The sequence below is a fragment of the Nicotiana tabacum genome, chromosome 8 (genome assembly GCF_000715075.1).
Source record: "Nicotiana tabacum cultivar K326 chromosome 8, ASM71507v2, whole genome shotgun sequence".
Taxonomy (NCBI): Eukaryota; Viridiplantae; Streptophyta; class Magnoliopsida; order Solanales; family Solanaceae; genus Nicotiana; species Nicotiana tabacum.
Genome location: NC_134087.1, coordinates 105,278,022 through 105,292,327, shown reverse-complemented (window position 1 = coordinate 105,292,327; position 14,306 = coordinate 105,278,022). Strand labels below are relative to the sequence as shown.

General features: G+C 34.4%; 1 protein-coding gene across 1 annotated transcript; it reads left to right on the top strand.

Annotated features, from left to right (window-relative positions):
• The first annotated feature begins 9,161 nt into the window (after positions 1 to 9,161).
• LOC107805786 (uncharacterized) lies at positions 9,162 to 11,042 on the top strand. Its single transcript, XM_016629871.2, has 3 exons — positions 9,162 to 9,397; positions 9,531 to 9,660; positions 10,271 to 11,042. Exons 1-3 carry the CDS (start codon positions 9,262 to 9,264, stop codon positions 10,947 to 10,949), a joined length of 945 nt encoding a protein of 314 aa, XP_016485357.1. The 5' UTR covers positions 9,162 to 9,261; the 3' UTR covers positions 10,950 to 11,042.
• The last annotated feature ends 3,264 nt before the right edge of the window (positions 11,043 to 14,306 follow it).

Genomic DNA, 14,306 nt, shown 5'->3' with positions numbered 1-14,306 from the left:
AACATAGTCGGGGTACGGATGAAGTATAAATGTGCCAAAGTAGGGAAAACGATGTCAACTCAACTAATCAAATCATTTGTAATATACAATTTCAACAATCTCACTTCTCGTAATCTCATATCATAAACCACAACTTCCAACCCTTTAACACACATAGCACCTTGTGCCCACATCTTTCCATCTCGCTTTGCATGGCGAAATTCATAAGCTACTCGACACATAATATCCGTATCAAATACTAATTAAGATGTTCAAGAGATTTTATTTATATATATCATAAAGTAAGATTACAGTTTCTAGACCAAGTAGGAAAATGAGAAAGATGAGTTTTATTTAGAAATCATTTGGGTGAAGAAAAATAACATTTTCAAATAAAATACAACATCGAATAAGCTACTGAATTACTATATTAAATTAAAATATAATAACAATTTCTTTTTAAGTAAAATAAAAAAAAATCTCAGACAGCTTAAGGAGATTAAGTTGAGAAATCAATTGAAGTAAAATATGACAACTATTAAAAATGGTAAATACCGAAATAGACGACGAGTTTTAACTTAAAAGTCACACAAGGTAGCATGATTTTAATTCTTTTAATTTAAATCACTATATTACTAACAACTCAGCATGACAGGAGGTAATAACTCAACGTAGTAAATTTATCTTGACAATCAATTCACCAGAATAATAGTATTAGGAAAAGAGCTCAGAAAATGACGGTAAGGCAATAGGTCAACGACAATAACTCAATCCTCAAAAAATAGTGAAAACCGAAAATATAAATTCTCATAGTCTCATACGAAGGAACTGAAGCAATACAATAAAACAGGGAATGCAAAATACAAAATGTGTTGCGGTCCGCAACCCGATCCCACCATATAATATTAATATCATAACTCACCCTTATTCCATCATATGAATTCACCCTTATTTCACCTATTACGGCGTGCAACCCGATCCCACCGTACCATATCAATATCATAACAATAAGCAAAATATATTTTGGTGCACAATCTGATCCTACCATATAATATCAGTATCATAATTCACCCTTATTCTACCATAACAGTCCACCCTTATTTCACCTGTTGCGTCGTGCAACCCGATCCCACCATATAATAACAATATCACAATATAAATATCCTCCCAATTTCACCGTCTCCCTTATTCCACCTGTTGCGGCGTGCAACCTGGTCCCCGTGCAATAATTTAAATTAACAACAATAATTCAATTTACAAGAGTTTCTATAATCAAGGGGACGAGTGCACGGCAATAAAGGAACCACGTAAGAATTAAAGTAATACAACAACATTTACAAGAATGACAAGACATGTAAGGCACGTGATAACTAAGCATGAAATCACAACAATTTGGACATGTAGTAGATATGCATAGAGTCATAAAAGAACTCAACAATTAAGAAGTAACAAAGCTATAATGAAGGCAATAACTTCAACTAAGGCATATAAGGGCCAAACAACGAGTAAGAGGTACAATAAGTGCTAATGACGTCAAATAGAGCATGAGAAAATAGCCCAATAACGAAATACCTCATGTTATGACAATTTAATCAAAGGCATCGGAAGAGACTAGACAATCTAAACCGGTTAATACCATATATAGACTGTGTACAACCTCGTCACCTTGCGTACACGGCTTTCACATAACAAGATAGCACAATTGACTCAATTCCTAAGGGGTGGTTTTCCCATACAAAATTAGACAAAATACTTACCTCAATTTGGCCAACTCAATACTCAATTTAGCTTTTCCTTTACTAATTCACCACCGCTTGGCTCAATCTAGCCAAAGACGACTTAAATACATCAAACAGTGCAAGATAAAATAATTTCAATTAACAAAGCTATGATCCTTATACAATTTGTTAAAAGTCAACAAAAGTCAATCCCCTGGGCCCGCACCTCGGAAGCCAATAAAATTTACAAAACTCGAACACCCATTCCGATACGAGTTCAACCATACCAAAATTATCAAATTCCAATATCAATTCGTCCTTCAAATCATCATTTTATATTTTGAAAGATTTTATAATTTTCCCCTAAAATTTCCTTTAGATTCTCATGAATTTGATGTTAAATCTCAGGTATAATCACAAAATATAATTGAAAATTGATTAGAGGTACTTACCCAATGATTGTAGATGAAATTCCTCTCTCAAAATCGCCCACTCTCGAACCTAGGGTTCAAAATATGACAAAATAAAACTAAAACTCGGAATGCCCAGCTATTACCAGGCTGCAAATGTCGCATTTGCGACACGAGGTCCGCAAATGCGACCATCGCAAATGCGGACAAAACATCGCAAAAGCGACCCCTGACAGACCAGGCCTTCATCACAATTGCAATACAAAGTTCGCAAATGCGAACTCTACAAGCTTTGCAAAAGTGATTACATCTTCGCAAATGCAGTAGTCGCATTTGCGACCAAAAATCGCAAATGCGATGAAACCAAAATTATCACACAAAAATTTAACAAAACACTTTGAAGCTAATCCAAAACTCACCAAAGCCCCCCAGGCTCCAAACTAAACACCCCCACAAGTCTAAAAATATAACACAAACTCGCTCGCGTGATCAAAATACCAAAATAACCTCTAGAACTATGAATCGGATGCCAAAACACATAAAAATCACAATGAACTTCAAGAACATCTAGAATCACAACCAAGCATCCGAACCATATCAAATCAACTCCAAATGACACCAAATTCTGCAGGCAAGTTCTAAATGACGAAACAGACCCATTCCAAGTTCCGAAACCAAAATCTGAACCTGTTAGCCTTAAAGTCAAACTATGGTCAAACCTAGGAAAATTCTAAACCTTTAAATTGCCAACTTCCGCCAAATGATATCGAAACCTTTTAGAAACATCCAATTGAAATTTTGGTCATACGTCCAAGTCCAAATCACCATTGGGACCTACCGGAACCATCGAAACTCCGATCCGAGGTCAAATACTCAAAAGACAAACCTTGGTCCATTTGTTCAACTTCGAGCTCATCAAATGAGAGTCACTCCTAAAAATCCTTTCCGAACTTCTCAAAAACCCGAACCTATGATGCACGCAAGTGATAATACACAGTGTGAAGCTATTCGTAACCTCAAACTACCGAACTGGACCCAATTTCTCAAAATGACCAGTCAGATCGTTACACCTTCGATCTATTTCTCAACAAACATATATATATATATATATATATATATATATATATATATATATATATATATATATATATATATATATAAGGAAATTAAAAGTTTCGTGAATGACAAGCCTTCAATCAAATGGATTATTTCCTTGCAATTAAGGCAAACAAATGATCAATTCGAGATGGTTAGGGGTGGGCAACGACAAAGCTACAGCCAGCGAAGAGTGATCATTCACATCTTCAACCAAAAATAGTAAGTAATTAATGTGTATATAAATTAATAATTCCTATTAATTATAAATGCATATTAAATCTTCAACATCAATAGCGAAATTCTTAATTTCGTCACTTGAGGTGAAAAGCCAATGGTAACCTTCTGGAATGGTGGTCACTGGTCACTGTGGGTGGACGTTCGGGTAATTCGGATTAGATATGAAAATTTCGGTTTGGATTATCGATTTTCGGATTGAAGAAATAAAAATCCAAATCCAATGTAAATAAACTCGGGTTGATTCGGATTTTTTAAGTTTGGATTTGGATTAATCGGTTTGGATATTTTAAATTTTCGATTTTGAGCTTATAAGTTGAGATGTTTCTTCTTTCTACGATAATGAACATCCAAATGAATTATTCATGTTAAATTGCCTACAAAGTTCCTCATTTTCAACTCAATCATCCAAATAAAGTATTCAAGTAATGAAATTATCATCAGGGAAATATAACAAAGACACTAGTAAGGCGGATAAGATGTAGCAATAGTAAAATCATTTCCAAATAGAAAATATTCTGATAGTAACTTAGTAATTAGTATAGAATATATGAGATTATGTCTAATAATTTGGATATTGGACTTGTTATTATTGACATATGAATAATGGACTAAATATAAAATATACAAATTTTGGATTTTCGGATATCCAAAAAATCTAAGTACCAAATGCGTTATCCAATATGAAATCCAAAATTTTAAAAATTAAATCAGAAATCTAAAATCCAAATAAAAAATCCAAACAATTTGAATTTCGATTTAGATTTCGGGTTTGCCAAACTACGCCCACTCCTACTGGTCACTAGTCAGTAAGTAATTTTCTTAAAGGCATTTCGGTAATCTCGTGGGGTGCAATTGTCGAAATGTGTATTGCCAAACTGATCCTTTTTATTTTGTTCAGGAACAAAATGACCGAGTTAATTAATCCTAGTTTTGCAGTAAGTAATCAATATTTTTCTGAGAAATAAAATTACTCACTTATTTAATATTCTGCAAGAATAAACCGCGAAAGACAAACTTTTTACAACCCGGTCTTCCTACGTTGTAACGACCCGACCGGTTGTTTCATGACTTACAGTCCCGTTCTCCCCATTTCAGCTTCTTTATGTGTTGTTCAATTGTATTTCATCATATCGAATTGGTTGTTCTGTGTTCGGAGTGGTCATGGAGACACTTAGTCTCTTATTTGGAAGCTTAAGTTGGAAAAGTCAACCAGACATTGACTTATGTGTAGAAGTTCTCGGATGTGAATTCTGATGGTTCGGATAGATTCGTTAGGTGATTTTGGACTTAGGAGCATGATCAAAATATAATTTGGAGGTCCGTGGTAGATTTAAGCTTGAATTGACAAAATTGAAAATTTGGTATTTTCCGGTCGGCAGTGAAAATCTTAATATCGGGGTCAGAATGGAATTCTGGAAATTGGAGTCCGTTGTGTCATTTGTGACGTGTGTGCAAAATTTCAGGTCATTCGGATGAGGTTTGATAGGTTTTTGGATCGATTGCGGAATTCGAAAGTTTGAAAATCCTTAGGCTTGAATCCGTGGGTGATCCGATGTTTTGATGTTATTTTGAGTATTCCGAAGGTTGGAATAAGTTTGAATAGTGGTATGACTTGTTTGTATTTTTGGTTGAGGTCCCGGGGGCCTCGGGATGAATTCGGAAGGTTGTCGGAAAGATTGGACTTGAAATTGAGCAGCTTCAGCTGCTGCTTCTGTCATATCCGCATATGCGGATTAGGGACCGCAGGTGCGTGGAGGAGTTCGTAGATGTGGTGTGTTGGGCGCATATGCGGGACCACAGGTGCGGTGCCTAGGCGCAGATACGGCTCTGAGGAATTAATCAAAAACCTTAGATGCGGTTATTTTGATCGCAGATGCGGTCCGCAGAAGCGTAATTTGGGCCGCAGGTGCGGAAATACCTGGGTAGAAGGTATAAATTAAACCCTTCGCGAATTTTTGTCCATTTCCACCATTTTTGAGACGGGATTAGAGCTTTTGGAGGGTTTTGAAGAGAGATTCAAGGGGAACTCTGTTGAAGTAAGATTTTTGAACTTAATACTCGTATATTTATGGTGAATTTCAGCTTATTAAACATGGAAATTGGAGAGATTGGGGGTGAAAAATTAGGAAATTAGGGCTTGAAATTAGAGAGTTTAGATTGGGAAGTTGAGGGGCCATTTGGGATCCGATTTTGATAATTTTGGTATGTATAGACTCGTGAGTGGATAAGAATTCTAGTGTTGTGATTTTGATCGAATTTCGAGACGTGGGCCCGGGGGAGGGGGGAAGGAGGGGTGGTTTGACCAATTTTGGGATTTTGAGTTTAATTTGATAATTTTCGCATGGGCTTTATCCCTTTGGCATGTATTGATGATATGATTCCGATTTTGGATAGATTCGGGACGATTTGAGGCCGAGTCGAGAGGCAAGGGCATTGCGGAGTAGATTCTCGTCCGGTTTGAGGTAAGTAACTATTGTAAATCTAGACCTGAGGGTATGAAACCTCGAAAGTTCGTACTGTGTTTGATAAATGAGGTGTCGCACATGCTAGGTGACGGGCGTGTGGGCGTGCATGCGCACCCGTAGGGATTGTGACTTGGTCCATCCCGTAGCAATCATAAAATTGGCTATTTTGATAAACTCTATATGATATCTATGTCTTAGAAATGATTCTGGAAACTTGGGCTGAATGCCATGTTTTGGGGCCTTGTGCCATACGTACTGTTGGACCCTCAGGGACATTTTACTGTTATCTTCACATTGTTTTTGATAGAAAACATTATACTCAGTAATGGTTTCTACTTGTTTATTGTTAAATCTTGTTCCTCACTCTGTTTTTAATATTTATGAAAGTGTTTTGGGCTGAGTACTCCAAGTTTGCACTAAGATGCATGACTGAAAGACGTTGAGAACCTAATTGTGAGTATATTTGTATAAATGTGAGCACTCATATGGATCGGGCTACATGCCGCAGCGATATATATATATTGGATCGGGCTGCGCACCGCAACGATATGACGCTTGGGCTGTAGGAGCCCCTTCGGAGTCTGTACAGCCCCAGTAAGCGTAGTCGACGATATGTTGGATCGGGTTGCACGTCGCAGTCGATATAACGCTTGGGTTGTAGGAGCCCCTCCAGAGTCTGCACACCCCCAGTGAGCGCAGTCGACTATTTATATATTTACGGATCGGGCTGCACGCCGTAGCGGTTATCATTATGAGATATCTATTGAGCAGGAGTACTGAGTGTGAGTGTTGATTGACGAAAGTTGAGTCACAAGTGACTAAGAGGCTTGCCCGAGGGGCTATATATATGAGTGGTACTTTGCCCGAGGGGCTTGTTTATGAAATTACTGTTTTCACTCTTCTTTTATACTGAGCCTCTATTGAAAATATGTTGAACAAATGTTTTAAATATCTTTCATTGAAAAACTGGAGTTTTTACGAGATGTTCGGAAATTGAACTACGGATTTGACTTTTTGTTGTTTCTATCGAGATTCTATGTTAGGCTATGTATATGATTTAAATGTCCGTCACTGCACTCAGCCTTTATTTGCTTTGGTTACTTACTGAGTTAGCATACTCACATTACTCCCTGCACTTTGTGTGCAGATCCAGGTGCCAGAGCATCCGAGTGAGAGCATCCAACAACTTCTGAGTATTTTCCGGAGTTAACAAGGTAGCTGCACGGCGTCCGCAGCCCTGCCTTTCTCCTTCCTATCCTTAGTATTATCTATTTCAGTCTTATCTTGTATTGAGTAGGCAGTATTGGACCGTATTTTAGTGGCTCATGACTAGTAACACCGGGATCGGACAGTGTTGATGTATTTGCATATTTGTTTTTCCGCATATTTTAATATATTAAAATAAAAGATTTGAGATTATATCTGATTAGAAAAATGAATTTACAAAAAACCTTTATGTATTAGTATTGAATCGGCTGACCTAGTACTGTGACCTAGTACTGTGATAGACGCCATCACGATCGGGGTAGTTTGGGGTCGTGACATACGTACTCTAGATAAAGCTTACTAGTAGATGATTATTTAAATAGTATAATGTCTACGTTAAATGAGTTATAATACTCTTACGCTAAACCATCAATCCATGACGAGTAGGATAAAATTTGAAAATGATTTTAAATATTATTACTTGTCAATATTGTAAGATAGATTTCTCTGAAAAGTGGATGGTGAAGGGCGTTTCGTCGAGACGTCGTTAACAAAAAGGAAATGTAATTCGTCATAGTCCGATAGTCGTAGTTATGAGAGAGTATAAAAAAGCCTAGACTTACTCACGTACATTATAATACTTGTCTTTTCTAATTAAAATATTTAGTAACCTATCAAAAACTTTCTCAGTATTTTATTTCCACCATTATACAAACAAGAAGTGGAAAAAGAAAGAAAAGATTCCACATGTATGTTTGACTAATGCACAATAATGAAACACTTTGATTAGAAATTAGTTACAGTATATTGTTTGGTTACTTATTAGGTAACGGTTTGACTTCACACATCAAGCTTTTGAAAATGTAAGAACGTGAAGTGGACACTTAGCTTATTAAGTACCACTTTCAACTGGGTAAGACTCGACGGGTTTAACGTTATTTTAGATGAAGAGAAACCTATCATGTTTTAATAATGGAAACCAGTCGTTAATTTTTTTTACAATGGAACGTACTTATAATGGGAGGATGTTGGAAGAGTATTAACAATGTAAGAGTAAAAATTGTTTGTCGTCTCTAGTGTGCGTAAAAGGGACTATTCGGAAAAGGTGGTATTGATTAGTCAATTAATCCAAAAGCACCTGATCATTCATTTACGTAAGACCAATTATTCGGAAGGCATGACAGTACTATACCTGCGATCTTCTATGACTATAATAGAGAGGACGATACTCATTAATTCTCATAATTCACTATTCAAATCCCATATACAGTAGAGTGCCAGGATTCTGAGTTCATTAAAAGTCCAGCTGACAGTCTATTTCTATTGCAACATGTGCTTGATTGTTTGGTCATTTGTTAGAAGAAAAACTGATCAACAAGGCTGCAAGAGTGTTACAGCACTGTATTTAGAAGTTTCAAGTTCGAGCTGACTTGGAAAACTGAGAACTTTTTTGTAGGAAACGTTTAATTAGTGTACTTCTAAGAGCTTGTAAAATTCCGATATTGAAAGCCTAAAGAAAAAAGAAAACTTTCTTAAACCCACACACGCAAACAGTTGTCCTTTTACGTTACACGTATCATTTAAGGATGTAGTATTTGTTAATTTTACCCATATGTGTATGCTACTATTTTCGTAAGGTAGCTTTGGTATTCTATTAATGTACACTGACTTAATAAAACAAAGCCTGTTGTCATATGATTACTCTTCCAAGTTACAATATATATATAATTTTAAAGATATCAAAATATATATTTAATATAGCTACAACCATCAGTTAGTTAAGCATCTTTATTTTATTTGAGCACATGAAACACTTGGGATATCCTTGAATTTCAAGGTAAAGACTAATGCCAAAAAGAGCTTTTCTAATGTATTACTCATATTTGAGATGGAAATAGAACTTCTAATCAGCTACTACTTGAAAAGATATTAGAAATAGGCCTATCCATTTGACTTATGTAACTCTTAATAAGACAAAATTAACTTTATTTGATTTATTGTCTTAAAGCCCAAGTCTCTCTTAATATAAACCAAATAATTTACAACAAGAGACCTTGTCCATTTCTCTAGAAAGAAAGCAAAGAAAACTTCCTCAGAAGTTCCATGAAAATGCTCAAAAAACAATATTAGAAACAGAGAGAGAGAAAAATGGGGAGAGCTCCTTGTTGTGATAAAGCTAATGTGAAGAGAGGACCATGGTCACCAGAAGAAGATGCTAAGCTTAAGGAATTCATAGACAAATATGGCACTGGTGGTAATTGGATTGCTCTTCCTCAAAAAGCTGGTAAGAGATTCTTGACCAAATTGAATTCTCTCTTTTTCTCATCCCATTGGAGTAATTCTTTTTCCTATTTTTATGGAAATATTTTTTATTTTTTATTTTTTCTGCTTTAATTGATGAAATGATTTTGGATCAGGATTAAGGAGATGTGGAAAGAGCTGTAGATTGAGATGGCTGAATTATCTAAGGCCTAATATCAAACATGGTGATTTTTCTGATGAGGAAGATAGAGTTATATGCAGCTTGTATGCCAGCATTGGAAGCAGGTAGAAAAGTTTTTAATTATGTCTAATTTATGTAACATCTTTTCCATTTTTTCTTTTCCTGCTTTGGCCACTTATCTGCTACTTTTAGTGCTCTTAAATTTTCATGTGTTTTCATGACTTTGAGAACTGAAATAGATCCCATTAAAAAATACTAATACTGTAGAAGAAGAACCTCAATATTGAATAAGGCTAAAAAAGAAAAGCATTAATTTGTTGGTTTCTCACTGAGGATTCTGCCATTTTATGGACATTTCTACTGCATGCATGCCAGGTTTAGATCTTGGATCAAGTCTCTGTCTTTACTTACAAACATACAGCTGTGCCTGTTAGGAGACAGTTCAAATTGATAAACTATTCCATTTTTTCTTCTTGAAGAGAAAATCTCTGTTAAATTCAGTAATCTAGATGGAACTTATTTTATATTCTAAGAATTTGACTTTAAATTTTCCTGTACTGACAATTTGTAGATTTTTATACTATCAAGAAACTCTTCATAAACAAGCTTGATGTATTGATCCAATAAATAGAGCAATAACCAGTTAAATTGAATTGACATTTAACAGTGTTAGTATATATAACTTAAATCTCATATAGTATAATTATGTGTCAGGTGGTCAATTATAGCAGCTCAATTACCAGGAAGGACTGACAATGATATAAAAAACTATTGGAACACAAAGCTCAAGAAGAAGGTCATGGGTTTAAAATCACCTTTCTTTCCACCAACCCAAACCCAAACATTTTCAAGTCTGTTTAGAGATTCATATTACACCACAACTAGGTCTCTCACTGGTGGCTTAGAGCACATTTCATCAGCCCAACCAAATCTTATCATGTGCACTAGCAATAACATGAACTTTAACTTTGAGTTGGGGACAAATCAATATTCCTATTTTCAGCCATGTCAAGATCAGAGCTTAATGAATCCCATGCAAGCAACTTGTTCCTCATCTGATGGAAGTTGCAACCAAATGAGCTATGGAAAAGACATTAAACAAGAGGAAATGGGCAGTTGTTTACAGAGTCACATTCCAACAACTTTTGAAGAAACCACCCAAAAATTTACTCTTGATTATGGTAACAATATTGGACGTGGTAATGATCACCAGCTTGGCACTTGGGCTGATCAAAAGTCAAATGGATATCAAAGTAGTCAATTCCAGTATTATGATATTGAAGAAGTTAAGGAGCTGATTAGTAGCTCTAGCAGTGGCAATGGATGTAATAACAACAGTTTTTTCTTCTACAATGATGAAAACAAGACAAATGAGAGAGGGATGCACTATTAATGAGGATCGGAGAAAAATTCAAATAGGTGGCCGGGGTTAATTTGTGTACTTGTGATGGAATTGAATTAATGAAAAGCTTCTATTTTGCTTCCACAGAGGTTTTGCTTTCTGTGCATTTCGTTTTTGTAGTTATCATGTAATATCGTTATCATTATATGTGTAATGTCTATGCTTTTGTCCCCTAGCCTTATACTCCGGCCTATCTATATATTTAGAAATTACAACTCAGAAAAAGATGCAGAAATCAGAAAATTAAAACACGAGTGACGATCAAGCATCCACTGTTCTTCACTTAACCAAATACTGTTTGCACTATATATATAGAGAGATACACAATAAGAAAGTAAGTTCTTCTAGTCAAATCTGTCCCCTCTTTTCTTTCCAAAGATGTATATTCTTAACGTACTAGCGCTGGCTTTTCATCAGAATGAGCACTGTTTGCAAGTTTGGATCTTAATACGAGAGTTGGTAATGAACAAGAGATTTCTTTTTACACAGATGACATGAGCGAGGATTTGAATTTTATAAGTTCAGACTCGAAATTCTACCACATTTCTATCTAATTTGTATATATATTTAATGAGTTTTCTGGTCAATATACATGGAGTTTTGGTTCAGGCAAACCATAACTTCTATTCTAGTATCTATTGCTCGTAGCTTTGTTAGAATCCAGACAAGTGCTTGTTCTTTTAGAAAGAGTCATGCCAGCAAAAATAAAGATAATAATACAGCAAAGTTTAGGGGTTGCATTTCAGCTCAAGATATTAAAATGACTGGAAAATAATTCAGAATCTCAGTCTTATTCAAAACTTAAACCTTCACAAGTTATACAAGGGAAGTACTTCCTTAGCCTTATAATAAGTGGGCGGGGACAGGCATCAACTTCTGTACAATACAGGCAATAGAAAATTAAACGTCATGTACTAAGGAGTGTAGCGAGATAGTAGTTAAGATTCTTAAGCTCGTATCTGAGATTTTCAAGTCATGAGAACGTTCAACTAGGGGTACAAAGGAAACCGACAAACCGCATCAAATCGATAATCCGAATCAAACCGAGGAAAAAATCCGACTATAGTTTGGTTTAATTTGGTTTGGTGTTGGCGAAAAAAACCCGACCATAATTGGTTTTGTTTGATTTTAGCTAAAAAAAAGTCAAATCAAACCAAACCAAACCGATATTACATGTATAGAAGTTTTAAATATATTTAGTACATAAAAATATTTATTGTAGTGTAGTTTATAAATATTTCTTAAACATTTTCATAATTTTATCTTTTAACGTATTATTTTAAACTTAGACTTATAATTCTTGAATGCTACAGTAAGTTTTATAGTCAATATTAATGCAAATAAAAGATATTTAATTAAATTGTACTAGGAATGACAATAGTGTTGGATATCTATTTTTTTTTAATTTTTTTTTATGGTTTAGATAAAATGCACAACTTATTTTTTTTATAGTGTTTACTCATGTAAAAGTAGTACTTGTTAGTCGTACTTATTTTAGCAACTTAGTAAGAATAACAATAGTATTGGATATCTAGTTTTTTAGTTTTTTCATGGTTTAGATAAAATGCACAACTTATTATTATTTTTTTAATATTGTTTACTCATATAAAAATAGTACTTGTTAGTCGTACTTATTTTAGCAACTTAGTAATTTAAGATTATGTTTATTTTTATATGGCTTATTAATAATATTTATTTTATGCTATTTTATTATCTTTATTGTTGAATATTTTAGTACAATGCCATACCTCATCTCATATTTTAGGTTATTTTTGAAAAGCACCTTATGCAGTTATGTCTTACTAGGATCAAAGAAATATTTGGAGCACAAATTTTAGGTTTTGTTCTATGAAGACTTTATGGAAAATAACCGAAATAACCAAAAAAATCCGAGAAAAACCGAGATTAAAAAAACCAACTTTTATTGGTTAGGTTTGGTCTTTAGATTTAATAACCCGACACAATTAGTTTGATTTGGTAACTGAAAAATCCGAACCAACTCGACCTATGTACACCCCTACGTTGAAGAGTTTTATCTTTTATTTGACATGAATATGGGTTATTTATATAGTGAATTTTGAATACATTTAAAGAAAAAATATTAAATTAAGCAAAAAAAAAGAAAGAAGAAAAACGTTAATCCCGTGATGAAAAGAGAAAAAACTCATACGCCTATCACGGCAATCGAAGAGTTTGTCTTTCATAAGTAATTTTAACAATGGATTATGGAGTGGCTTATGATTTGATTAATTGATAATTGACCATTGTTTTTTTTGGATATAATTAATTCGAGAGTGTCCCCATTGAAGTTGACCTTGCTTAGCAATCACCTTAGGTAAGCTATATTTGTCAAATCGACAAACCAATGTACTCCACTTGGGAATTTTTTTCCCCTTCTTTTTCATTTTTCCTTCTCCGTTTACTCTTTACTTTATTAGCTTGTGTTAAATAAATATTGTAAACAACTGATAGTTGGATTTAACTAATTCTGGCCAACAATGTGAAAATGTTTGACAGCCATAAGTGCCAAGAATTTTCTACGGTTATTTTGAATAATTGAGTTGCAACCTAATTCGACATCTCTTTCAAAAAGAAAGGCATGTGAATAACGTCAACGCTACAACTTTGGTATCCTCAGCCTATAAATATTAAACACGACTCCATTTATACGTAACCATAAAGTATAGTGTTATAATAGCTCTTATTTGGCGTATTATTACTACTTATAACACTGCGTATTAGGAGTGATATATAGTTTTCTATTGGAAGAGACCCATTTGCATTATATTCCCTGATAGGATATTTCCCGTCGGGCTAAAATGGAACTCGTTAGCTACGGGTTAATCCCAGAATGTAACTTGGCTAAAATTTTATATATATTAAATAAGAAAATAGTAGATTGTGAACCCAATATATCATATGGGTTGTGGTAGAATTCTGATCAACTCAATCAACAAAATTTAAATCTTAAATTCCCCATTGTCTCCCCTCAGAGAACCTAATTAAGACGAGTAAGAATGGATGCTTTTATCTGTCATGGTTGTTATGTGTGTTTTGAGTTCGGATATATATGCATAGTTATGATTAGGGGTAGAAATGAAACCGACAAACCGCACCAACCCGATAATTCGAGAAAAAAAAATCCGATTATGGTTTGGTTTTAACTAAAAAAAGTCAAACCAAAACCAAACCAACCCAACATTATATGTATAGAAGTATTAAATATATTTAATACATAAAAATATTTATTGTAGTGTAGTTTATAAATATTTCTTAAGCTTTTTCATAGTTTTATTTTTCAACGTATTATTTCAAGCTTGGGCTTATAATTTTTGGATGCTCCAATAA

Bases quoted from the DNA above. Each gene is read 5' to 3' on its own strand.
- LOC107805786 (XM_016629871.2), top strand. From the start codon at position 9,262: ATGGGGAGAGCTCCTTGTTGTGATAAAGCTAATGTGAAGAGAGGACCA. The intron at 9,398-9,530 runs GTAAGAGATTCT...ATTTTGGATCAG, and splicing joins TGCTCTTCCTCAAAAAGCTG to GATTAAGGAGATGTGGAAAG. The intron at 9,661-10,270 runs GTAGAAAAGTTT...ATTATGTGTCAG, and splicing joins TATGCCAGCATTGGAAGCAG to GTGGTCAATTATAGCAGCTC.